Source organism: Staurois parvus, unplaced genomic scaffold, assembly GCF_062004578.1.
Source record: "Staurois parvus isolate SC_StPar_1 unplaced genomic scaffold, SC_StPar_1.0 ptg000799l, whole genome shotgun sequence".
NCBI classification, from domain to species: Eukaryota; Metazoa; Chordata; class Amphibia; order Anura; family Ranidae; genus Staurois; species Staurois parvus.
In genome coordinates, this window is record NW_028318595.1 from 1853820 (window position 1) to 1878250 (window position 24431).

At 44.4% G+C, this 24431-nt stretch overlaps 1 protein-coding gene across 7 annotated transcripts in view; it reads left to right on the forward strand.

The window, feature by feature from the left end:
- Nucleotides 1–24431, forward strand: part of SHQ1 (SHQ1, H/ACA ribonucleoprotein assembly factor) — a 105291-nt gene that overhangs the window by 78370 nt on the left and 2490 nt on the right. For 5 of the 7 annotated variants that reach the window (XM_089654803.1, XM_089654802.1, XM_089654804.1 and 2 more), the window contains exons 10-11: nucleotides 11581–11704; nucleotides 17822–17942. In XM_089654803.1, coding sequence (XP_089510929.1) covers nucleotides 11581–11704; nucleotides 17822–17942 — 245 coding nt within the window. Of the gene's footprint in view, nucleotides 1–11580; nucleotides 11705–13777; nucleotides 13889–17821; nucleotides 17945–24431 lie in introns of those variants that run through there. The other 2 variants (XR_016306546.1, XM_089654807.1) reach the window with 2 other exon arrangements.

Here is a 24431-nt window from a genome sequence, read left to right on the forward strand (position 1 = left end):
CTTATAAAATTTTGCAAATAAATAATATTTCATCATAAATCCTGGCCAAAATTTATCTTTTTAGTAGAAAAAAAAAAAAAAGCCAAGTTAGTTTATAACCAAAAAGTATAATTTTTAAACATTTTTTTTTTACATTTTTATTATTTTTTTTTATATTATTTTTTTTTTTTACATACGGTCACCCTAGCAGTACAGTGTGTCACCATGATGACACTGTACTACTTGGGGGGGGTGATGAAGATTTTTTTTTTTTTTGCACTGATTGCTTTTACACCCATATAGGATGTAAAAGCAATCATTTCTCTTTCTCTCTGCCTGCATTCTTGCAGCCATTGAGAACTACAAGGATTTTGTCACTTCCAATTTCGGCTCTTTGTCTACTGGCCTGTTAAGTGCCAGTGAAGAAGGCGACCAGGCTGATCTGTGTCTGATCGCCTGCATTGGAGGCCAGAGGAGAGATCTGGGGTCTAACAGACCCCAGATCTCTCCATAAAGAGGACCTGTTGCAGCCCATGCTGTCACAAGGAATGTTGTTCATTCCTTGTGATAGCAATAGCAATAAAGTTGATTTAAAAATTTTTTTTAAGGAGACAGAGAAAAAAAAGTTTTAAATAAAATTTTAAACACTATGACCGCAGCACACGTGAGGTATTATTGCAACTGTCTGAGTGGGAGCAGTAGTTCTACGGCCAGACCCCCTGTGTAACTCTAAACTGGTAACCTCTAAGGGATTTTAACCACTTCAAGTCCGGACACTTTCACCCCCTTCCAGTCTAGGCTAATTTTCAGCTTTCAGTGCCATCACACTTTGGATGACAATTGCGCGGTCATGCAGCACTGTACCCATATGAATTGTTTAGCATTCTTTTGAGACAGATAAAAATTTATTTTAGTGGTATTTATTCACCCCTGGGACTTTCTTTTTTTTGCTATATAAATGAAACATTTTTGGAAAAAAAGTGTTTTTCTTATACAATTTTGCAAATAAATAATCTTTCTTCATAAATCTTGGCTAAAATGTATTCATCTATCTTTTTAGTAAAAGAAAATTAACCAAAATTAGTTTATAACCAAAAATTATAATTTTTCAACATTTTTTTACATTATTTAATTTTTTTATATATTTTTTTTTTTTACATACTGTCACCCTAGCGACACTGTACTACTTGTGGGGGGGTGATGAAAGTTTTTTTTCTTTTTTTACACAGATTGCTTTTACACCAATAAAATACACTAGTAAAATCAATCATGTCTCCTTCTCTCTGACTGCATTCATGCAGCCATTGAGAAATACTGTGTGCGAGTTTTGATTGGTTACGGCTTGTACAAGGCTGTTGTGAATAGTCTTGTACCATGTGACCTCTGTGATCATTCACAGATTTCACACGTAGTAAGCAAGGATGTCAGAAGTGCAGCATTTGGCTGCTGCCTACATCAGTGTTTCTCAACCTTTTTTTGTTTCTCAACCTTTTTTTTTTTTTTTTTTTTTTTTTTTAGACAAGGCACCCTTTAAAAGTTATGGACAGTCCTGAGGCACCCCATTCTAAAATGTGAAAAAACTATTCTAACAGCAACATCCACACATGTAGGACACCCGACATTAGAGGTGATTTATTCTTCTCACTCCCATTCTTCCCAAATACACTTTTGCACACTGGTACTGACTAGTATTCCAGTGTTTCTCTTCTCCCTCAGCTTTTCTCCATCACTGAGCTAATGTGACCCCAGCACTGATGGAGAGGGGCGGGGGAGGGTCAAACTAGGATGCTGTGCAGGCAGCGGACATCCTCATCAACTGATGATGTCATTGTCAAGACGCTGGCGGTTAGAAGGTCTTAATGGTGCACAATGAAAACCTGTGACTTTGTGTAACTAAAAGGCAGGCTTGTTCCACTCGCTGGTTTGTATATGTATTTTGGGCAACTTTTAGACCTTTTGCCAAGGCACCCCTGAAGAAGCCTCGAGGTGCACCCCAGGGTGCCTGAGCACCCTGGTTGAGAAAGGCTGGCCAACATCCTTCCATGGCAAAGAGGAAATGACTGTGGTCCTCCATTAGAGGGAGCCCTTGGTAGAAGGAAGATGTGCTCTGCATTCCGCAGGATGAGCAGTCTATCTCCCAAGACTTCCCACCAGTGGTGGCCTCAAGCTCCTGCATCAGCAGCACTGCAAAATGTAAAGAGAAGTCGGGAGGCTGCAGGCTGTGGTGGGGGCGTTCTGTTCTGTGCTATTTCTTTTTAGTTTTTTCTGCAGCTTACAAAAAACATTGACAGTTGAAAGAATAGTACTAAAAGTGTAGATATTTTTTGTTTTATTAATCCGCTTACTTTGAAAATGATTTATTTCTACTTGTCCCAGCAGCCTTCTAAAAAAAAAAAAAAATTTGCCAATATGATGTATTGTCTTTGCTGCAAAGAAGTTCGGCATCCCACGATAGTGCCTACAGCCTCCTGACGCTGAGAACATCCTGCTTGGAACAATCTGCTCCCCAGGGATAGGTTGTTCTTTCAGCTCATTGCAGAGCAAGGTACCTCTCCTGTCTCTAACCAACATTCTCCAACGGTGGCCAGTTACACTACACTGGAAACAAGATTTATCTTCAGTTACGGTATAGCATCAAATTGGCATTTTTCGCAGGCTACAGGGACAGGAACGATTGTTAAAGTTTATTGAAACTGCATATTTTATTCATAGAGTACAGGACACAGAATGGATATTCATAGACCCCGGGCTGCTATCTTCTTGTCATGGGACGCTGGTAAAGCTTTTTTGGACATGCTGCCTGGGCTTACCCCTATAACCCCACCTCAACCCTTGAGACCTTCTTTTTTGCTAGTGTCCTTAGTTGATGAATCTCATCTCCATCCTCTTGTCAATGTAGAAGTTTTTCTGTACTTAACCAGTTTCCTGAATTCATATTTTTTAACCACTTTATCTCTGGAAGGTTTTACCCCCTTCATGACCAGGCTATTTTTCCTATTTAGCACTGCTCTTAACTGGTAATTGTGTGGTCATGCAACACTGCACTGAAACAAAATTTATATATTTTGTATCACACAAATAGCTTTCTTTTTTGATCACCATTGAGTTTTTTTTTGTATTTTTGTGATTTATAAATGAAAAAAGGCAAAAAATTAAAAATTTTGAAAAAAAACTACATTTTTTATTTTCTGCTATAAAACAAACTTATCCAATAAAAAATTCAAAAAAATCAATATAAATTTCAGCCAAAATGTATTCTGCTATATGTCTTTAGTATAAAAAAAACAAATTCCCAATTCCAAAGTGTAAATTAATTGGTTTGTTTGAAAGTTATAGTGTCTACAAACTATGGGGGATATATATATATATATATATATATATATATATATAAATTTTTGTTTTTTTTATCATTTTTATTTATTTTTGTACATACTACTAATGGAGGTGGTTAGCAACTTATAATGGGAGTGCGATGGGCAATCTGACACTAACTGTCGCTGAGTGGAACTGACTAACTGCCAACGACATCTCCAATGACACAAATACAGTGAACAGTGATAATACTATACACGGACACTGTACTTATAACACTGGGTGGGAAGGGGTTTACATCTAGGGCGATCAAGGGGTTAAACGTCTGCCTAACAATGTGTAATATGTGTTGCTTTTACTATTAGATCTCTTTGTTTTTCATCCCTGCTTTCCAGGATAGAGAAACAGAGAGATCATTCGCTCTGCACAGAGCCCTGTGTTGATTGTTGACGCAGAGCTCTGGGCTGTGATTGGACACAGCTAATTAGCAGGTCCTGGCCATGAATCATTGTGTGCAATCGCAAGTGGATGTTGCCTAGGGGTCGTGTCTGCGCACGCCCTAAACCAGGAAGCAGGCAGTGACTTACCAGTATGTCACTATTCCTGCACGGCTTCCTGTCTGACGGGTGCAGACATTGCAGACGGGTGGTCTGGAAGTAGTTGATCAGCTCTTTACTGCTTTCTGCTATATCATTAGAAGCAGTACACCCAGATAGGTGTAACCTCAATGATGCCTTGGGAACAATATCCAAACCCCACGTTATGGGGATGTCCTGTAATGTTGCTTCGAGCACTGGATCCTCCTTGGGCGCTCACCTTGATACTCAGTGCAATGTGCAGTTAGCCGCAGGGTGCTATACAGGTCCATGGCCATAGTCCATTCCTTAATTCCCAGACCTTGATGATCCCTCTGGGGGGGTATACCTACCATGATGGGGTTTTTTTTACCTTAATGCATACAATGGGACAGTCAGAGGAAAATGAAAACTCCTTCTCCAAGCTTTGACCAGTGCTCAGCTGGTCACTGATAGAAGTCACAAGACGGCTATATTCTGCTGATGAGAAAAGGTATTTAGCAGTTTATATTTACCAAAATAATTACATTTCCATGTTCTATGTATTGTGGGAGACCAGATATATTGAATGCAGGGTCCGGGGAGACCGGATATAGTGAATGCAGGGTCTGGGGAGACCGGATAGAGTGAATGCAGGGTCTGGGGAGACCGGATATAGTGAATGCAGGGTCCGGGGAGAGCGGATATAGTGAATGCAGGGTCTGGGGAGACCACATATATTGAATGCAGGGTCCGGGGAGACCGGATATAGTGAATGCAGGGTCTGGGGAGACCGGGTATAGTGAATGCAGGGTCCGGGGAGACCAGATATAGTGAGTGCAGGGTCCGGGGAGACCGAATATAGTGAATGCAGGATCCGGGGAGACCAGATATAGTGAATGCAGGGTCCGGGGGGACCAGATATAGTGAATGCAGGGTCCTGGGAGACTGGATATAGTGAATGCAGGGTCCGGGGAGACCGGATATAGTGAATGCAGGGTCCGGGGAGACCGGGCATAGTGGACGCAGGGTCCGGGGAGACCAGATATAGTGAATGCAGGGTCCGGGGAGACCAGATATAGTGGATGCAGGGTCCGGGGAGACCAGATATAGTGGACGCAGGGTCCTGGGAGACTAGATATAGTGGACGCAGGGTCCGTGGAGACCGGATATAGTGGACGCAGGGTCCGGGGAGACCAGATATAGTGAATGCAGGGTCCTGGGAGACCGGATATAGTGAATGCAGGGTCTGGGGAGACCGGGTATAGTGAATGCAGGGTCCGGGGAGACCAGATATAGTGAGTGCAGGGTCCGGGGAGACCGGATATAGTGAGTGCAGGGTCCAGGGAGACCGGATATAGTGAGTGCAGGGTCCGGGGAGACCGGATATAGTGAGTGCAGGGTCCGGGGAGACCGGATATAGTGAATGCAAATGCAGGATCCGGGGAGACCAGATATAGTGAATGCAGGGTCCGGGGGGACCGGATATAGTGAATGCAGGGTCCTGGGAGACCGGATATAGTGAATGCAGGGTCCGGGGAGACCGGATATAGTGAATACAGGGTCCGGGGAGACCGGATATAGTGAATGCAGGGTCCGGGGAGACCGGGTATAGTGGACGCAGGGTCCGGGGAGACCGGATATAGTGAATGCAGGGTCCGGGGAGACCGGATATAGTGAATGCAGGGTCCGGGGAGACCGGATATAGTGGACGCAGGGTCCTGGGAGACCGGATATAGTGCACGCAGGGTCCTGGGAGACCGGATATAGTGCACGCAGGGTCCTGGGAGACCGGATATAGTGCACGCAGGGTCCTGGGAGACCGGATATAGTGGACGCAGGGTCCTGGGAGACCGGATATAGTGGACGCAGGGTCCTGGGAGACCGGATATAGTGGACGCAGGGTCCTGGGAGACCGGATATAGTGGACGCAGGGTCCTGGGAGACCGGATATAGTGGAAGCAGGGTCCGGGGAGACCGGATATAGTGAACGCAGGGTCCGGGGAGACCGGATATAGTGGACGCAGGGTCCGGGGAGACCGGATATAGTGAATGCAGGGTCCGGGGAGACCGGGTATAGTGGACGCAGGGTCCGGGGAGACCGGATATAGTGAATGCAGGGTCCGGGGAGACCGGATATAGTGGACGCAGGGTCCTGGGAGACCGGATATAGTGGACGCAGGGTCCTGGGAGACCGGATATAGTGGACGCAGGGTCCTGGGAGACCGGATATAGTGGACGCAGGGTCCTGGGAGACCGGATATAGTGGACGCAGGGTCCTGGGAGACCGGATATAGTGGACGCAGGGTCCTGGGAGACCGGATATAGTGAACGCAGGGTCCTGGGAGACCGGATATAGTGAATGCAGGGTCCGGGGAGACCGGATATAGTGAATGCAGGGTCCGGGGAGACCGGATATAGTGAATGCAGGGTCCTGGGAGACCGGATATAGTGAATGCAGGGTCCTGGGAGACCGGATATAGTGAATGCAGGGTCCGGGGAGACCGGATATAGTGGACGCAGGGTCCTGGGAGACCAGATATAGTGGACGCAGGGTCCGGGGGAGACCGGATATAGTAAATGCAGGGTTTGGGGAGACTAGATATAGTGAATGCAGGGTCTGGGGAGACCAGATATAGTGAATGCAGGGTCCAGGGAGACCGGATATAGTGAATGCAGGGTCCTGGGGGACCGGATATAGTGAATGCAGGGTCCGGGGAGACCGGATATAGTGAATGCAGGGTCCGGGGAGACCGGATATAGTGAATGCAGAGTCCGGGGAGACCAGATATAGTGAATGCAAGGTCTGGGGAGACCAGATATAGTGAATGCAGGGTCCTGGGTTTAGTAGCAGTTTAAGAACTCTGATCTCTGAGCTGAGTTCCTGGGTATGCAGACCTGCTCTGACCATTCTGAGGGGTTCTCTCCATCCCTGCACTGAGTTCCTGGGTCTGCACATCTGCTCTGACCATTATGAGGGGTTCTTACCATCCCTGCACTGATTTACTCGATCTGTACACCTGTTGTGTTCATTATAAAGGTTTCCACCATCCCAAGTCTTCACATCTGCTGTGCCCAATATGAGGGTTTCCTGTCATCCCTGTGCCGAGTTCTCAGGTCTGCACACCTGTTGTGCACATTTATAGCAGCTCCCACCATCCTATCTCTGTATTCCTGGGTCTGCATACCTACTGTGCCCATTGTCAGAGGCTTCCACTATTTTTGCACAGAGTTCCCAGGTCTGAACACCAGCTCTGCCCATTATGAGGGTCTCCAAACGTCCCTTTTCTGAGATCCCAGGTTTGCACACCTGCTGTGCCCATTATGAGGAGTTTCAATTTATCCCTATTGGGTTTTTTAAATTGTATCCTATATTATGGAGAACGGATCAGTATTGTCATGAATACACAAATATGGGTGGGACTGCCCAGAACTCCAAGGTAGACAGGAATAGACTGGGAATTATGGCGGAGAGAGCGCCACGTTGCAGTTTCCAAAACTGTGACTCATTGTCCACCAATAACTAAAATTCCACTTTAGAGCAGAATGAACCTTAACTCAAAATTTGTCTCCGCTGAAAATGGTTCACAGTGTACCTTCAGACCGAACCCAGCCCTTCCCACCATCATGCCCGGCGTAGTGTTTTTCAGCTAATGAAGAGTTACGTGATCATCTCCTCTCGAGTCGCGTTGTGTTTAGTACAACACAATTGAAATATTCATGTAACAAGCTCCGAGCCTCCGCACTGCCGATGTGGATTTAATTTTTAATCTGCGGTAAATGCAGCCTTGTTCACAGACGGGATACATCCCTGAAAATGTCTAATTGCCTCCTTTAAGGTCTCGCGTATTACCAGCTCTCTCCACAATCGGTGGTGACCATACATCACACCCCCACCCCCATGTCAGCACCGAATTTCTGGGAAACCGGCTCATTAATCATTTTTTAAAGGGCAGCGCTGTGCACATGTCTTCTATAAATACCACATGTTGCTTTGCTGGGATGTGTTTCGCGAAGAGGAAAATAAATAGATCCGCGAGCGTCTTAATGATTTTATGTTACCAGATTGCCTATGCACGGGTTATTACACACGGCGGTTTTGTTGATGTCGTTTATCTTGAAGCTCAGAGTTACCAGCGTAGGTTATCAATGTCCTTGTGTCATATGGCATTAAAGTCCCAGCTGTCTTCTTTGTTGGGGGTAGAAGAAGGCCTTTTAAAGTGAACCTTTGAGGATCGCAATATGGGAGCCATTTTTTTTTTTTAATGTAAGGTTGAGGCATTATCATGCTAATCTTGGTTCAACGCGAGTCACTAAAAAAGCATGGAGCTCCGTGCATGTTTGTTCTGGGTCAGTGACTCGACTCACTAACCTGCACCTTTAAAAACAAATTTGCAACCGCTGCATTCATATTTCTGTCCAGACAAGTTCTTGTTAAAGCTGAGGTTTAATCCTGTCAGGGATCGCGGCGGCCCCTCTTCCGGCACACGCGCACTAGCGGCGGCTCACTCCGGGACACAAGCACCAGGTCCCGGCGGGCCGCAGCTGACAGGACGCCGCGCATGTGCAGTAGGAGCCGTGGGCGCCCCTTGGGCGGCCAATGACTGCCCGGGGGCGCGTCCTGGACGGCCAACGACAGTGCAGGGTGCAATATTTAAAGATGCCCTGCACTGTCACAGAGTGCCGCAAGGTCTATCTGTGATCCTGAGTTCCTGTACCTGCATATTGACCCTGATTGTCCTGACTACGCTGCCTTCTCCTGTGTTTGACCCGGATTGCCCTGACTACTCTGCCTTCTCCCCTCCTGACTCCCGGCTTGTTTGACCTATCTGCGGACTGGCTTATCCTGCTGACCCTGCGTGTGACCTGACTACTCTTTGCCTGCCGATTCTGTACCTCGCTTACCCCACGGGACCACTGCTCGTGACCCATCCTGCTAGGTCCCGTCGTCCTCCTCACATCTGGCTCTCCCGGTACCTATACATCCCCGGAGGTTCCCTCTGCCACTGGTGGGCCTGCTCAGAGGTCGTGACCTGGCCCTGGTCTGTTACAAGTCCATCCCCACCATCAGGGGCCCTGGTGAAAGCACAGACTGGGACTTAGACTCCACGCTTTGGGTAGGTCTGTCCTGTGGGCCGCCGGAGGCACCACCTGGCGGATCATAACAAATCCTCTTATATTTTGCCTTTCCTGGTATCCTGGAACCCTCATTCTTTTCCCTTTTTATTACCCAGTACCTTTATCGCTGGATCTCTGTTTTTCTCTATGTAACGCAGGGAGAATAGGACTGGTGGGAGGCTGCAAAGGGCTTCCTAAAAACAGAAAGCTTTAGTAATGCCACCATGTAATTATGAGCCTCTGTGATTGAAAGAAATTAAATCTTATGAATGAAAAGGGAGGGCAATTGGAGGGGTGCAAAAGGTGCTGGGGGAGGGCGACCTTACGTATGTTACACATTACACCCTAAATATGGGTATAATGTAGGAATGCACCAATACCATTTTTTTTATCAGTAAGTATGAGTACAGATACTTTCCAGTAATGCCACCATGTAATTATGAGCCTCTATGATTGAAAGAAATGAAATCTTATGAAAGAAAAGGGAGGGCAATTGGAGGGGATGGGGTGCAAAAGGTGCCGAGGGGGGTGAAACCTTACGCATGTTACATATTACACCCTAAATATGGGTGTAGTGTAGGAATGCACCAAGACCATTTTTTTATCAGTAAGTATAGATACTTTCGGTCGAATACTTGCCTATATCGATTACCGATACTTTGCGGAGTGATTTGTGTTAACGATTGCAAGTTACACCACAAAGAATAACATGCGATTTGAACAGGAATGCGATTCTTGTCCAAAACGCATGCGATTTCTCTACTGCTCCTGTGTGAACCCAGGCTTGTCATAGCCTGAGTTCACACAGGAGCAGTGCAGGGAGGATTCCCGCAGCGGAGAGTGGGCGAGTGGGGATGTATACTAGGGTGGCAGATGCTCCGTATTCTCAGTGGTAGGAGAGGAGCGAAAGCGGCGGGGATTTCAAATCTTTGAATCTTTCTTTCCTCTTCTTGCAGGGATGACCGTTCAGGCTAGAAGACTTTTGATTGGTTAGCAGCACTGTGACATGGACAGTGCAGACCAATCAGATGCCGTCTAGACCGAACTGTGATCGCTGCAAGGAGAGGAGAGAGAGCCGCTTCACAGGTCTGGGGATTTGAAATCCCCGCAGCTTTCTCTCCTCTCCTTGCAGCGATGACAGTACCGGCTAAACGGCATCTGATTGGTCAGCACTGTCCATGTGATGGTGCTGACCAATCGACAGCCCTCTAGCCCAAGCTGTCATCCCTGCAAGGAGAGGAAAGAAAGTGGTGGGGATTTCAAATCCCCAGATCTGTGAAGCAGCTTTCTCTCCTCTCCTTGCAGCGATGACAGTACCGGCTAAACGGCATCTGATTGGACAGCACTGTCCATGTGATGGTGCTGACCAATCGACAGCCCTCTAGCCCAAACTGTCATCCCTGCAAGAAGAGGAAGTACAGTGGTGGGGATTTCAGATCCCTGCCGCTTTCTCTCCTCTCCTACCACTCAGACTCAGCATGAGATGCCTGCAGGGAGGCTTCCACCACTCCTGGTTCACACAGGAACAGTGGGAAAACCGCATGCAATTTGAACAGGAATCGCATTCCTGTTCAAATCGCATGCTAATCTTTGCAGTGCCATTTGTGTCCATTAATGCAAATGGCACCGCAAAGTATCGGTTAAGGTATTGGGAGTATTTTTTTCACAAGTATGAGCACTCGTGAAAATTATCGGTATCAGTTCATCCCTAGTGTAATGTATAACATACTCCAAAAGGTGAACCCATTCTTAAAGCGGAGTTCCACTTGAAAAAAAAAAAAATAGAAGTCAGCACTACAAAAACTGTAGCTGCTGACTCTTAAAATACAGCCACTTACCTGTCCCTTGGTCCAGCAGTGTCCTCACCACTGCTGGTTTCACCGGCCGTCTTCTCTTCCTGGCGCCGGCATCTTCAGTGTGGGCACCCGGCTGTGGCAGCTTGTGGCTTCACAGCTTGGTACCCACTGCACATGCCCGAGAAGCATTGCGATTTGTGAATGGCCACGTAGTCTTCTGTCACGTGTCCCAGAAGACTACGGGGAAGGAGGGAGGTGGAGGACAACTTCTGCTTCCGATTACTTGGGCGATCGCAGCGGAAGTGGGACCGGGTACCTGTCAAATTCAGGTACACCCTCCCCCCTGCTCCCCAAAGGTGTCAATCCTTAATGGGGAGTGGGGGACAAAAGCTTAAAGTGGGAACTTCCCCTTTTGGGTGGAGCTACGCTTTAAATTATGGTGAACATTAAAAAGGACCTTCACCTGTATTTATAATACAAACGTTAGTAGAGGGCCAGTGGTTTTTCAGAAGAGGTCGTCCGACACCTGCATCTGTAATGGGAGGACCTTCACCATTTACAAGAGGAGGAGCTCTGGTGTGTACTATTCATTGGCTGGAGAATTGCATATTGGGATTTTTGCGAAATCTTCATGATGACAACAAAACTGCTTGAATCTTCCAGAAGGCTTTATAAGTGTTTTGCAAATTCTGTACTGTTACTTCACATTTTTTTCCCCAAATTTTTTTTAAAAGTTAATCTTAGACTTTAATGTAAATGTATTCCTAAAATTGTGGTGAAAGGTAGAATAACGTTTTAGCGTTTTATTTTCTATAATACAGAACTACAAGTCGGTCAAGGAAGTCTTGGTGTCTTTTGGGAGACGTGTGTTATGCTATCCACTCCATAGGAACTTCCGTCTGGTGACCAAGGCTATCCAGGATCTCATCTCATTGATCAGATTGGGTATGATTTCTTTTTCATTTTCAAAGATCTGCTTGACCTGTTGAACATTAAATTGGATCTAAAGGCTGAAGGTTTTTTACCGTAATGCATCCTCTGAGTGCAGCTTACAGACCCAAACCCCCCCCTCCTTATACTTACCTGAACCTGATCTCAATCCAGCGCTGTGCATGAGAGCAGCGGCTCTCTCTGCTCTCTCCCTCCTCACTGGCTCAGAAATAGCAGTGGGAACCATTGGCTCCCACTGCTGTCAATCACAGCCAGGGAGGAGGGGATGGGGCTGAGGCGTGCTCTGTGTCAATGGACAACGTGGCTTGGGAGTGAGCCCACTTAAGTGCCCCCTTGGCTTGCAGTGGGGGCATTCTTCGGGGGGGGGGGAGGAGTGCTGGTGGGGGACCTAAGAAGAGGAAGATCGGGGCTACTGTGTGCAAAACCATTACACAAAGCAGGTATGTATGAAATGTTTGTTATTTAAAAAAATATTCTTAGGGTTACAACCACTTTAAGGGCTCATTTACACTCTTTCCTCTCTGAAGAGTGATCTGTGTTTGGTCTGCTCTTCAGAGTGCATTTGAAAGGCAGTGAGAAGGCATTGTATCACCTCCTCACTGCATGTTTTAACCCTTTGAGGACCAAGGGATGTATTTGTCCCATGTTTTTAATTGCGTGTATCATCTGATTAAGAACTTAAAACTCTTTTTTTTTATTTTGGTTTGAGTCAAAATATTAGTTCTTATCAACAAACCACAAATGGATCTAGCTTTTTGCCAATTATTTCATGAAATGGCTTAGTTACAGCAACTGAAGTGTACGAACTTTAAAAACAAAAAAATGGATTCTTTTGGTGTTCCAAAACCTTACGGTCCTCAAAGGGTTAACCCCCTAAATGCTGACCTACTTCACTGCAACCACAAACATTGTGGGGTGGTTGCAGTATGGCTTGCGCTCGGTGGGTGGTACCACCTGCAAAGCGCAACAAGGGGGGGGGGGGGGATATAAGTCCTGCCTCAGCCGCACAACAAAGCATTGAGGCCATGGCATGTGTACATCCCCAGCCGCTGCCTCTACAGCTAAAGGGAGAAGCAGTTGAGGGGTGGTAAAAACATGGCATGTTTTGCTGATGCAAAAGTCAACATGCTCCCACTGTCTCACAAAGTTCTCATAGAATCCTAAATGGCTCTACCAGTTAATATTTTTGGGATAATATCTGAGCAAAGACATTTAAGGAAAACTTGCAGTGGCGGGTAATAGTACTCAAACCATTTGATGCATTTCTGCAACAGTAGTTTGGGGGGGGTGGATATTTGTCCATTAATAAAACAGAATGTATTTTAGAAAGTCTTTCCACTAGACGTACTTGGAACGGAAAACATCTCTGCTTGGAATGATCCGCTAGTAAGTAGACCGTCCGCCAGCGTCTGCCAGCCATCGACAGTGTGGTTTCCATGTTAATGTTTTCCCATCCAATAGCGTCTCGCCTCTCGGCCTGTTGTGCAGATGGCTCTGGCTTGGAGTAAGTTCCTGGGTGGGGAGCGCCATCAACCACAACAAGCCCTGTGAATTTGTGAGCATCGATCTGTTCGTGCCGCTGCGGGGAGGCTGTGGGCTTCACGTTAGACTGAAAAATGTGTCTTTTATTTATTACAATCTGGATAGTATTTTAGCCCAGAGTGTTGTCTGCCAAGAGAAGGGGTGCGAAAATATTAGAATGCGGAGGAAAGCCAAAAAGACATTTGAGTTTAGATAATATCTGTTATTTTTATCTCCTGCGAGTAATGCAGCCAGGAATTCACAGCCATGAGGAGCGCTGGAGCCATTTAAAGGGAACTCCACTTTTAACCCATTTTCATAATCCACTCCCCAAACCTACTCATGAGTTTTGCCACAGACCACGTTACTTCTACCTCGCTAGACATATTGAAGGTAAACATTAAAGAGAACAGAAAAAAGAAAAGTAGGATCAGCTAATTAAAGTGGTTGTAAACCTCAGATGTGAAATATGAACAAAGCATATCCCTCTATAGTGTGTACTTGTTTCACTCCAGAGCACTAAGTGTCTTTTTTTTTTCTGTCTAGTGCCTTGTTCCTCTGCTATCAGCATGAGTCACTTCTGACAAGTCCTGACACCAAGAGAAAAAAAGGTGACAGGGGAGGGACCCCTAGCACACAGCCTGTGATTGACAGCCTGTGAGTGGTTGTAAACTTCAGACGTGAAATAAGAACAAAGCATGTCCCTCTTTAGTGGGTGCTTGTCTCAATCCAGAGCACTAAGAGTCATTTCTGTCTGCTGCTTTCTTCCTCTGCTATCAGAATGAGTCACTTCTGACACGTTTTTCTGACAGCAAGAGCAAAATGGTGACAGGGGAGGGACCTCCAGCAGATTGACAGTCTCAGCTCTGTTCCTGTGAGCTGTGTGCAGGGGGTGTGTCCCTTCCCTCCAATCAGCTATCAGAGATCTCCTCACTAAGTTCTGCAGTGTGTAATTTCAGCTTCCTGTCCCGTTTTCTGAAAGGTCAAACAAACTTTATAAATCCGGGACTTTGGTTGTAGAGACTGCAGATAAACAGGTAGAACTTATGTAGGAGGATTTGTTTTGTCTTTGTATCACCTGAGACCAGTCACTTCACTGGGTATGTGTTAGGGTTTACAACCACTTTAAGTGTACAGTCATGCAATTTCAGGTGCAATTTGCGAATTGAAATCGTACCTGAAATTGCATCTAATCAATGTGAATGTCAGTGTGTTAACGTGTGCGATTTGCAGCAGCGCGATTTCTACAGTAATTCTTGCATTACTTTTTCTGCAGGTATGTTGTAATTTCACATACATAGAATATAATGGAAATTGCACTGAAAATTGCAAGAAAGAGTTGAAAATCTTCACAAGTAGCAATAAAATCTTCAGAAATTGCACACAAATCGCCACGATCATCGGTCACACAATTTTAAAATGCAATTAAAAATCATGAGATTTGTGTGCAATCTCTGCGCAATTTCAGGTGCCATTTCTGAAGACTTTATTGCTACTTCTGAAGATTTTCAACGATTGCTTGCAATTTGCAGTGCGATTTCTTTATACTCCTATGTATGTGAAATCGCAACAAAACTGCAGAAAAAGTAATGCAAAAACTACTTTAGAATTCACGCTGCAGCGAATCGCACGTTAAGACACTGACATTCACATTCATTAGATGTGATTTCAATTTGTAAATCGCATCAGTATGACCAGGCACTTATAGTCAAAATCTTTCATAGTCCCAGTTGTGACTGGTGTTCTTCAAAGCCCAACTCCAGGAAAGGTAAAAATGATCCCTTTCAGTGGGGCTGTGCCCAAACTGCAAGGGTTAACTGTTTTGTTCAAGGGAGACATTTGCACTTTAACTTGCTGTAATTCTTAGCTTCTCCTGCAGTGGGCGCTCCCCTACGCTCAGGGCTTCTTCACACTTGACTAAAATCCTGACTCCTAACAAAGGCACTAGTATGGGTGTTAGACAGGCATTACTGGGTTTTAGTATGGGTGTTAGACAGACATTACTGGGTTTTAGTATGGGTGTTAGACAGACATTACTGGGTTTTAGTATGGGTGTTAGACAGGCATTACTGGGTTTTAGTATGGGTGTTAGACAGGCATTACTGGGTTTTAGTATGGGTGTTAGACAGGCGTTACTGGGTTTTAGTATGGGTGTTAGACAGAGGTTACTTTGTTTTAGTATGGGTTTTAGACTGAGGTTACTGGGTTTTAGTATGGGCGTTAGACAGGCGTTACTAGGTTTTAGTATGGGTGTTAGACAGGCGTTACTGGGTTCTAGTATGGGCATTCTACAGGCATTACTGGGTTCTAGTATGGTCGTTAGACAGACATTACTGGGTTTTAGTATGGGTTTTAGACTGAGGTTACTGGGTTTTAGTATGGGCGTTAGACAGAGGTTACTTTGTTTTAGTATGGATTTTAGACTGAGGTTACTGGGTTTTAGTATGGGCGTTAGACAGATATTACTGGGTTTTAGTATGGGCGTTAGAGGTTACTGGGTTTTAGTATGGGCGTTAGACAGGCGTTACTAGGTTTTAGTATGGGCATTAGACAGGCGTTACTAGGTTTTAGTATGGGCGTTCTACAGACATTACTGGGTTTTAGTATGGGTGTTAGACAGACGTTACTGGGTTCTAGTATGGGCATTCTACAGACATTACTGGGTTCTAGTATGGGCATTCTACAGACATTACTAGGTTTTAATATGGGCGTTAGACAGGCGTTACTGGGTTTTAGTATGGGCATTCTACAGACATTACTGGGTTTTAGTATGGGCATTCTACAGACATTACTGGGTTCTAGTATGGGCGTTAGACAGATATTACTGGGTTTTAGTATGGGCGTTAGACATTACTGGGTTCTAGTATGGGCATTAGACATTACTGGGTTTTAGTATGGGCATTCTACAGACATTACTGGGTTTTAGTATGGGCATTCTACAGACATTACTGGGTTTTAGTATGGGCATTCTACAGACATTACTGGGTTCTAGTATGGGCATTAGACATTACTGGGTTTTAGTATGGGCGTTAGACAGATATTACTGGGTTTTAGTATGGGCGTTAGACAGATATTACTGGGTTTTAGTATGGGCGTTAGACAGGCATTTTGCAGGCATTAAAAATGCTCCCCCAATGCCCTATGTGGAATTTTATAAGCATTTTACAAGCATTAAAACCTCACCACAAATGCTTATAATAAACTGTAATGTTATTCACACGCCACAACCGCACTGCAAACACCTCACAAACGCATGCCAGTGCATTTGTGGAGCATCACCAAAGTCTTGCATCGGAGGCGTTTAAAGGCTTCAAACTCCTCCTGACTCGACATGAGGCTTCAGTTTTGAAACAATTCTAATGCTTCATGTTTTGATGATGTGAACAGCACTGTGCGCTGTCCATGGTATCATTTGCATAGGCGTTTGAGGAGCGTTAAAGATGCCTCTCAAAGGCCTGCTTTCAATGCCAGTGTGAACTAGGTCTTAGTGATGGACTGACTCTCATTGTCATCTTGCCCAGTACGGGGCTCTGGACCCTGTATTGGTTTGATGTTCAAGATCTTAGACCACTGGAGCATGGGGGAGAAGACACTGCGGGCACGGGTCTAGCGACATGGAGGATCAGGTAAGTAGATCTTCTTTCCGTCCACTAGACCTAAATGAGCGCTAACCTTTGCAGTGCAGTCACAGCCCCACTGCAAGGGATACATTTTAGGAGTTGGGCTTTAAGTACAACTGCAGTGTAAGTTTCTATAAGTAACATGCTGTATGCAGCAGCTCACCAATGCTCCATTCACATAAAATCAGACAAATGTTCCTCACCTTCATTGTTTTTCTTAAAACTCAGATTGTATAGTGTAAAGTTGGCCATAACCTATACAATCTGATGCTAAAGAGCAGAGATGGACGAATCTCCCACGGTGGCTATTGTATTCTGATAGCCGGCACCAGCTGTTGTCAGAATACCCAAGCAGCGGCTGCATCTTATTGGAAGCAGATGCTGTCCAGCTGACTAGGGTATCTGCTGATCTTTTGAAGCTGAATTCCAGGATAAACAAATAATGTCTAAATACAAGAGTCCTGTATATTCTTCCTTGAATCTTGGTGTGTTTGTGTATTTCTTCCGGATCTGTGCAGTAATCCAGTGTGAGATTTTGACTTCCTGTAATAAAGACCTCTCACTGCTGCTCTCTCTCCTTGTGCAGGGTGACTGGTCTTGTCTCCGCCCCTCCTGTAGTTTTCTGCAGGCAGCCTGTAGTAGGTGAAGCCTGCTAGACTCCTCCTGCTTTCTGCACAGGCTATGTACAGCACAGTGATGATGTCACTTCTACTTTTATATGGCAATATCAGGGTTTGCAAAGACGTTTGGTGCACACAAAGTGGTTTTATATCCTGTTTGGCTATTGAGGAATTTTTGAGAGGAAAGAGTTTTTGCATTTGAAATCTGCCTAGCAACTAGAAAAAAAATGCATGTGCATAAACGCACCGCAAAACACATTGCACAAACGGATCAAATGCAAACTGTGTACCTAGCCGAACGGTTGGTCCGGTGACTTATTTAACTTATTCTGTTATTTTCAAACTTCTAGGCAAGGCTGCGGTCCTCAAGATCTTGCTGGATATTCACTCAATATTTCAAGAAAACGATCCCGCGTACATTCTTAATGACCTGTATATTACAGACTACTGTATCTGGATTCAAAAAGTCAAGTAAGTTGTATTAGTAGAATTAACATTTAGTGTAATAGCTTTAGCCATGGTGGGTGCTAAGGAAAGGGAGAGGTCTACATTCACTGACTTTTCCTGGCAAGGTGTGCGTGTGTCTGTAACCATAATCACTGTAATCACTGACAGCTGGTCTCAGAGTGACCATCAGGAACCAATGAGCATGGTGAACAAATCATGTGATCATCATGTCATCCATTCATGGTGGTCACGTGAGGTTTGTTTACAAATAAACCATCTGGCTGTAGCTGTCACTGTGTCTGGCATAGGGAGATGTATGGTGACAGCTGAAGATGTCAGGCTGCAGTTGTCACTGTGGATACCTGTGGAAGAAACGCAGAACTGCATTTAAAAAAAAAAAATGTCCATTTGTCATCTTAAGTTGTTCACCGTTTTAGAAAAAATAAAAAGGTGAGCTAATACCATCCCCACCACTCAGCCTCCTCTGTACTTACCTCTGGCAATGCTGAGCTGTTAGTGTCCATTCAGCCCGTCCAGCGTTCCAAGGATTTGACATCCTCCCACTTCTGAACCGGATATCATTTGTACTCTCCAGCACCTCAGGATATGCACAGCCAAAAGGGAAGCCAAGGGTACCAGGACAGCGACAACCAAAGGAAATGTTCCAGGGGTGCAGCCCTCCTCAGACGGGGAAATCAGCCACTGGATAGAGAGAAAACAGGTGGCGCACACACCTAGTGCATTATCCAAGGTTTATTGTAGGAGTGAAAGAATAATAAAAACATACTCACAGACGAAGCATGTATCTAAAAAGCATAGAAAAATTACAATGGCCACAACGGCGGGCAAGGTGTTCTCACTGTCAGTGCGGTCAAATTGCTGACGCGTTTCGGGGATGAATCCCTTTCCTCAGAGCTGATGACCAACCAGATAGTGCTGTCATGTCTGTAACCTGTCATTTGATTCCTTTAGGACCGAGTGCTCCCCTTTGGATAGAAAAAGTGAACTAGAGATTGAACTCTTCATAGGATGTCATTGATTGTACAACACTAGGCAAACCAGAAAAAGCCTTCAGCTGGCATGCGGGACTCAGAATCAGATGGTGGTGGGAATCACAATGTTTGAGTAAAAACCCCTTTCTCAAGTGAAACTCACCTGTCTGCATGATGCAGACAAACAATTTGAAGAGATTTTAAATTTCTATCCAAAGGGAAGCACTCGGTCCTAAAGGAATTAAATGACAGGTTGCAGACATGACAGCACTATCTGGTTGGTCATCAGCTCTGAGGAAAGGGGCTCAAGGAGAGTAAATATGTGTTTTTTGGTACTGCAGAATATTTAGACATTTTATGGGGAAAAGTGAGGGTGGGACTGAGTAGTTTAGCAAAAGACAACTGGACACAACAGAAAGGTTGAGTCAATTGTTCACCATTTTAACTGGTTGTCGATGTGATTTCTATGTTGTCAGCACCAGTTCATTGATACAGGTGAGTTTAATTACAAATTACAGGAGCATCACAAACTTGGAATACAATTATTTCTTACAATTTTGAGAAGGTGCCATTAATTTTGTCCAGTCCATTTTTAGAGCTTTGCATGGAATGTGTCAGATTGGTTTTTAGTTTCTCCACTATTTTGTGTCATACAATACAAACAAAAGAAATAAACATGAGAATGCCTAAACATTTGTAATTGTAACAATTTTCTGGGTGAAGTGGCTGTCAGAATACAATAGCCAGCATGGGAGGTTTCTCCATCATGCGGTTTAGCATGGATAGGGGAATCTAGTTAACAAGAGAGAACTGTGTGCCTAGGTTGCATTCACACCTGAGCCGAGCGATTTACTGGCATTTTTATTTACGTTTTTGAGCGTTTTTAGAAGTGTTGTACAAGCGTTTTAAAATTTTGCACAAGCATTTTAGAAGTTTAATACAAGCGTTTTAGAAGTGTAGTACAAGTGTTTTTAGAAGTTTACTACAAGCGTTTTAGAAGGGTAGTACAAGCGTTTTAGAAGTGTAGCACAAGCGTTTTAGAAGTGTAGTACAAGCGTTTTAGAAGTGTAGCACAAGCGTTTTAGAAGTGTAGCACAAGCGTTTTAGAAGTGTAGCACAAGCGTTTTAGAAGTGTAGCACAAGCGTTTTAGAAGTGTAGCACAAGCGTTTTAGAAGGGTAGTACAAGCGTTTTTAGAAGTTTACTACAAGCGTTTTAGAAGGGTAGTACAAGCGTTTTAGAAGTGTAGCACAAGCGTTTTAGAAGTGTAGTACAAGCGTTTTAGAAGTGTAGCACAAGCGTTTTAGAAGTGTAGCACAAGCGTTTTAGAAGTGTAGCACAAGCGTTTTAGAAGTGTAGCACAAGCGTTTTAGAAGTGTAGCACAAGCGTTTTAGAAGTGTAGCACAAGCGTTTTAGAAGTGTAGCACAAGCGTTTTAGAAGTGTAGCACAAGCGTTTTAGAAGTGTAGCACAAGCGTTTTAGAAGTGTAGCACAAGCGTTTTAGAAGTGTAGCACAAGCGTTTTAGAAGTGTAGCACAAGCGTTTTAGAAGTGTAGCACAAGCGTTTTAGAAGTGTAGTACAAGCGTTTTAGAAGTGTAGCACAAGCGTTTTAGAAGTGTAGCACAAGCGTTTTTAGAAGTGTAGCACAAGCGTTTTAGAAGTGTAGCACAAGCGTTTTAGAAGTGTAGCACAAGCGTTTTAGAAGTGTAGCACAAGCGTTTTAGAAGTGTAGCACAAGCATTTTAGAAGTGTAGCACAAGCGTTTTAGAAGCGTTTTACAACTTCAGGCGTTTTTGTTTAACCAATAGAAAGCACTGTAGGGAGAAGAGTGGGAGGAAATTTGGGTTGGAGAGCTGCTGTTTGAGCAGAAAAAACATGACAAAACACGACAAAACACTCGTAAAACACTCAAGTCACACATTTTCAGACGTTTCTATTGACGTCTATGGGATCAAGAACACTTGTAATCTGCCAAACAGAAGCTCATGTACTTTTTTAAGCGACAGGTGCTTTGCTTCAGGTGACAGAATGCTCACATTTGATTAGGGGCCATTGAAATGAATGGGATTTGGCTTGTTGAGCGTTTTGGAGCTACAAGCTTCAAGCAGAAAATCGCTCAGGAGTGAATGGGGCCTTATGTATGTGTCTGTACTGTACGTGTATGGCGGGCCTTATGTATGTATCTGTACTGTATGTGTATGACGGGCCTTATGTATGTGTCTGTACTGTACGTGTATGGCGGGCCTTACGTATGTGTCTGTACTGTATGTGCATGGCTAGCCTTATGTATGTGTATGTACTGTATGTGTATGACGGACCTTATGTATGTGTCTGTACTGTGTGTATGGCGGGCCTTATGTATGTATGTGTATGGCGGGCCTTATGTATGTATGTATGTGTATGGCGGGCCTTATGTATGTATCTGTACTGTATGTGTATGGTGGGCCTTATGTATGTATGTGTATGGCGGGACTTATGTATGTATCTGTACTGTATGTGTATGGTGGGCCTTATGTATGTATGTGTATGGCGGGCCTTATGTATGTATCTGTACTGTATATGTATGGCGGGCCTTATGTATGTATCTGTACTGTATATGTATGGCAGGCCTTATGTATGTATCTGTACTGTATGTATATGGCGGGCCTTATGTATGTATCTGTACTGCATGTTTATGGCGGGCCTTATGTATGTATCTGTACTGTATATGTATGGCAGGCCTTATGTATGTATCTGTACTGTATGTATATGGCGGGCCTTATGTATGTATCTGTACTATATGTGTATGGCGGGCCTTATGTATGTATCTGTACTGTATGTGTATGGCGGGCCTTATGTATGTATGTGTATGGCGGGACTTATGTATGTATCTGTACTGTATGTGTATGGCGGGCCTTATGTATGTATCTGTACTGTATGTGTATGACGGGCCTTATGTATGTATCTGTACTGTATGTTTATGGCAGGCCTTATGTATGTATCTGTACTGTATATGTATGGCAGGCCTTATGTATGTATCTGTACTGTATGTATATGGCGGGCCTTATGTATGTATCTGTACTATATGTGTATGGCGGGCCTTATGTATGTATCTGTACTGTATATGTATGGTGGGCCTTATGTATGTATGTGTATGGCGGGACTTATGTATGTATCTGTACTGTATGTGTATGGCGGGCCTTATGTATGTATCTGTACTGTGTGTATGGCGGGCCTTATGTATGTATCTGTACTGTATGTGTATGGCGGGCCTTATGTATGTATCTGTACTGTATGTGTATGGCGGGCCTTATGTATGTATCTGTACTGTATATGTATGGCGTTCCTTATGTATGTATCTGTACTGTATGTATATGGCGGGCCTTATGTATGTATCTGTACTGTATGTGTATGGCGGGCCTTATGTATGTATCTGTACTGTATGTGTATGGTGGGCCTTATGTATGTATGTGTATGGCGGGACTTATGTATGTATCTGTACTGTATGTGTATGGCGGGCCTTATGTATGTATCTGTACTGTATGTATATGGCGGGCCTTATGTATGTATCTATACTGTATGTGTATGGCGGGCCTTATGTATGTATCTGTACTGTATGTATATGGCGGGCCTTATGTATGTATCTGTACTGTATGTTTATGGCGGGCCTTATGTATGTATCTGTACTGTATATGTATGGCAGGCCTTATGTATGTATCTGTACTGTATGTATATGGCGGGCCTTATGTATGTATCTGTACTATATGTGTATGGCGGGCCTTATGTATGTATCTGTACTGTATGTGTATGGCGGGCCTTATGTATGTATGTGTATGGCGGGACTTATGTATGTATCTGTACTGTATGTGTATGGCGGGCCTTATGTATGTATCTGTACTGTATGTGTATGACGGGCCTTATGTATGTATCTGTACTGTATGTTTATGGCAGGCCTTATGTATGTATCTGTACTGTATACAGTCATGGCCGAAATTGTTGGCACCCTTGATATTTCTCCAGGAAATCATGTATTTCTCACGAAACGTATTGCATTAACACATGTTTTGCTATACACATGTTTATTCCCTTTGTGTGTATTGGGACAAAACAAAAAAAGGGAGGAAAGAAAGCAAATTCGACATAATGTCACACAAACCTCCAAAAATGGGCTGGACAAAAGTATTGGCACCCTTTCACAACTGCGGATAAATAAGAATGTTACAAGCATGTGATGCTCCTGTAAACTCACCTGGGGCAAGTAACAGGTGTGGGCAATATAGAAATCACACCTGAAAGCAGATAAAAAGGAGAGACGTTCACTTAACCTTTGCATTGTGTGTCTGTCTGTGCCACACTAAGCATGGACAACAGAAAGAGGAGACGAGAACTGTCTGAGGACCTGAGAACCAAAATTGTGGCAAAATATCAACAATCTCAAGGTTACAAGTCCATCTCCAGAGAACTAGATTTGCCTTTGTCCACAGTGCGCAACATTATCAAGAAGTTTGCAACCCATGGCACTGTAGCTAATCTCCCTGGTCGTGGACGGATGAGGAAAATTGATGAAAGATTGCAACGCAGAATAGTCCGGATGGTGGATAAGCAGCCCCAAACATGTTCCAAAGACATTCAAGCTGTCCTGCAGGCTCAGGGAGCATCAGTGTCAGCGCGAACTATCCGTCGACATTTAAATGAAATGAAACGCTATGGCAGGAGACCCAGGAGGACCCCACTGCTGACACAGAGACATAAAAAAGCAAGACTACAGTTTGCCAAAATGTACTTGAGTAAGCCAAAAGCCTTCTGGGAAAACGTCTTGTGGACAGATGAGACCAAGATAGAGCTTTTCGGTAAAGCACATCATTCTACTGTTTACCGAAAACGGAATGAGGCCTACAAAGAACAAAACACAGTACCTACGGTAAAATATGGTGGAGGTTCAATGATGTTTTGGGGTTGTTTTGCTGCCTCTGGCACTGGGTGCCTTGACTGTGTGCAAGGCATCATGAAATCTGAGGATTACCAAAGGATTTTGGGTCGCACTGTAGGGCCCAGTGTCAGAAAGCTGGGTTTGCGTCCAAGATCCTGGGTCTTCCAGCAGGACAATGACCCCAAACATACGTCAAAAAGCACTCAGAAATGGATGGCAAAGAAGCGCTGGAGAGTTCTGAAGTGGCCAGCAATGAGCCCAGATCTAAATCCCATTGAACACCTGTGGAGAGATCTTAAAATTGCTGTTGGGAAAAGGTGTCCTTCCAATAAGAGAGACCTGGAGCTGTTTGCAAAGGAAGAGTGGTCCAAAATTCCGGGTGAGAGGTGTCAGAAGCTTATTGATGGTTATAGGAAGCGACTGATTTCAGTTATGTTTTCCAAAGGGTGTGCAACCAAATATTAAGTTAAGGGTGCCAATACTTTTGTCCAGCCCATTTTTGGGGTTTTGTGTGACATTATGTCATATTTGCTTTTCTGCCTCTGTTTTATATTTGTTCCAATACATACAAAGGGAATAAACATGTGTATAGCAAAACATGTGTTAATGCA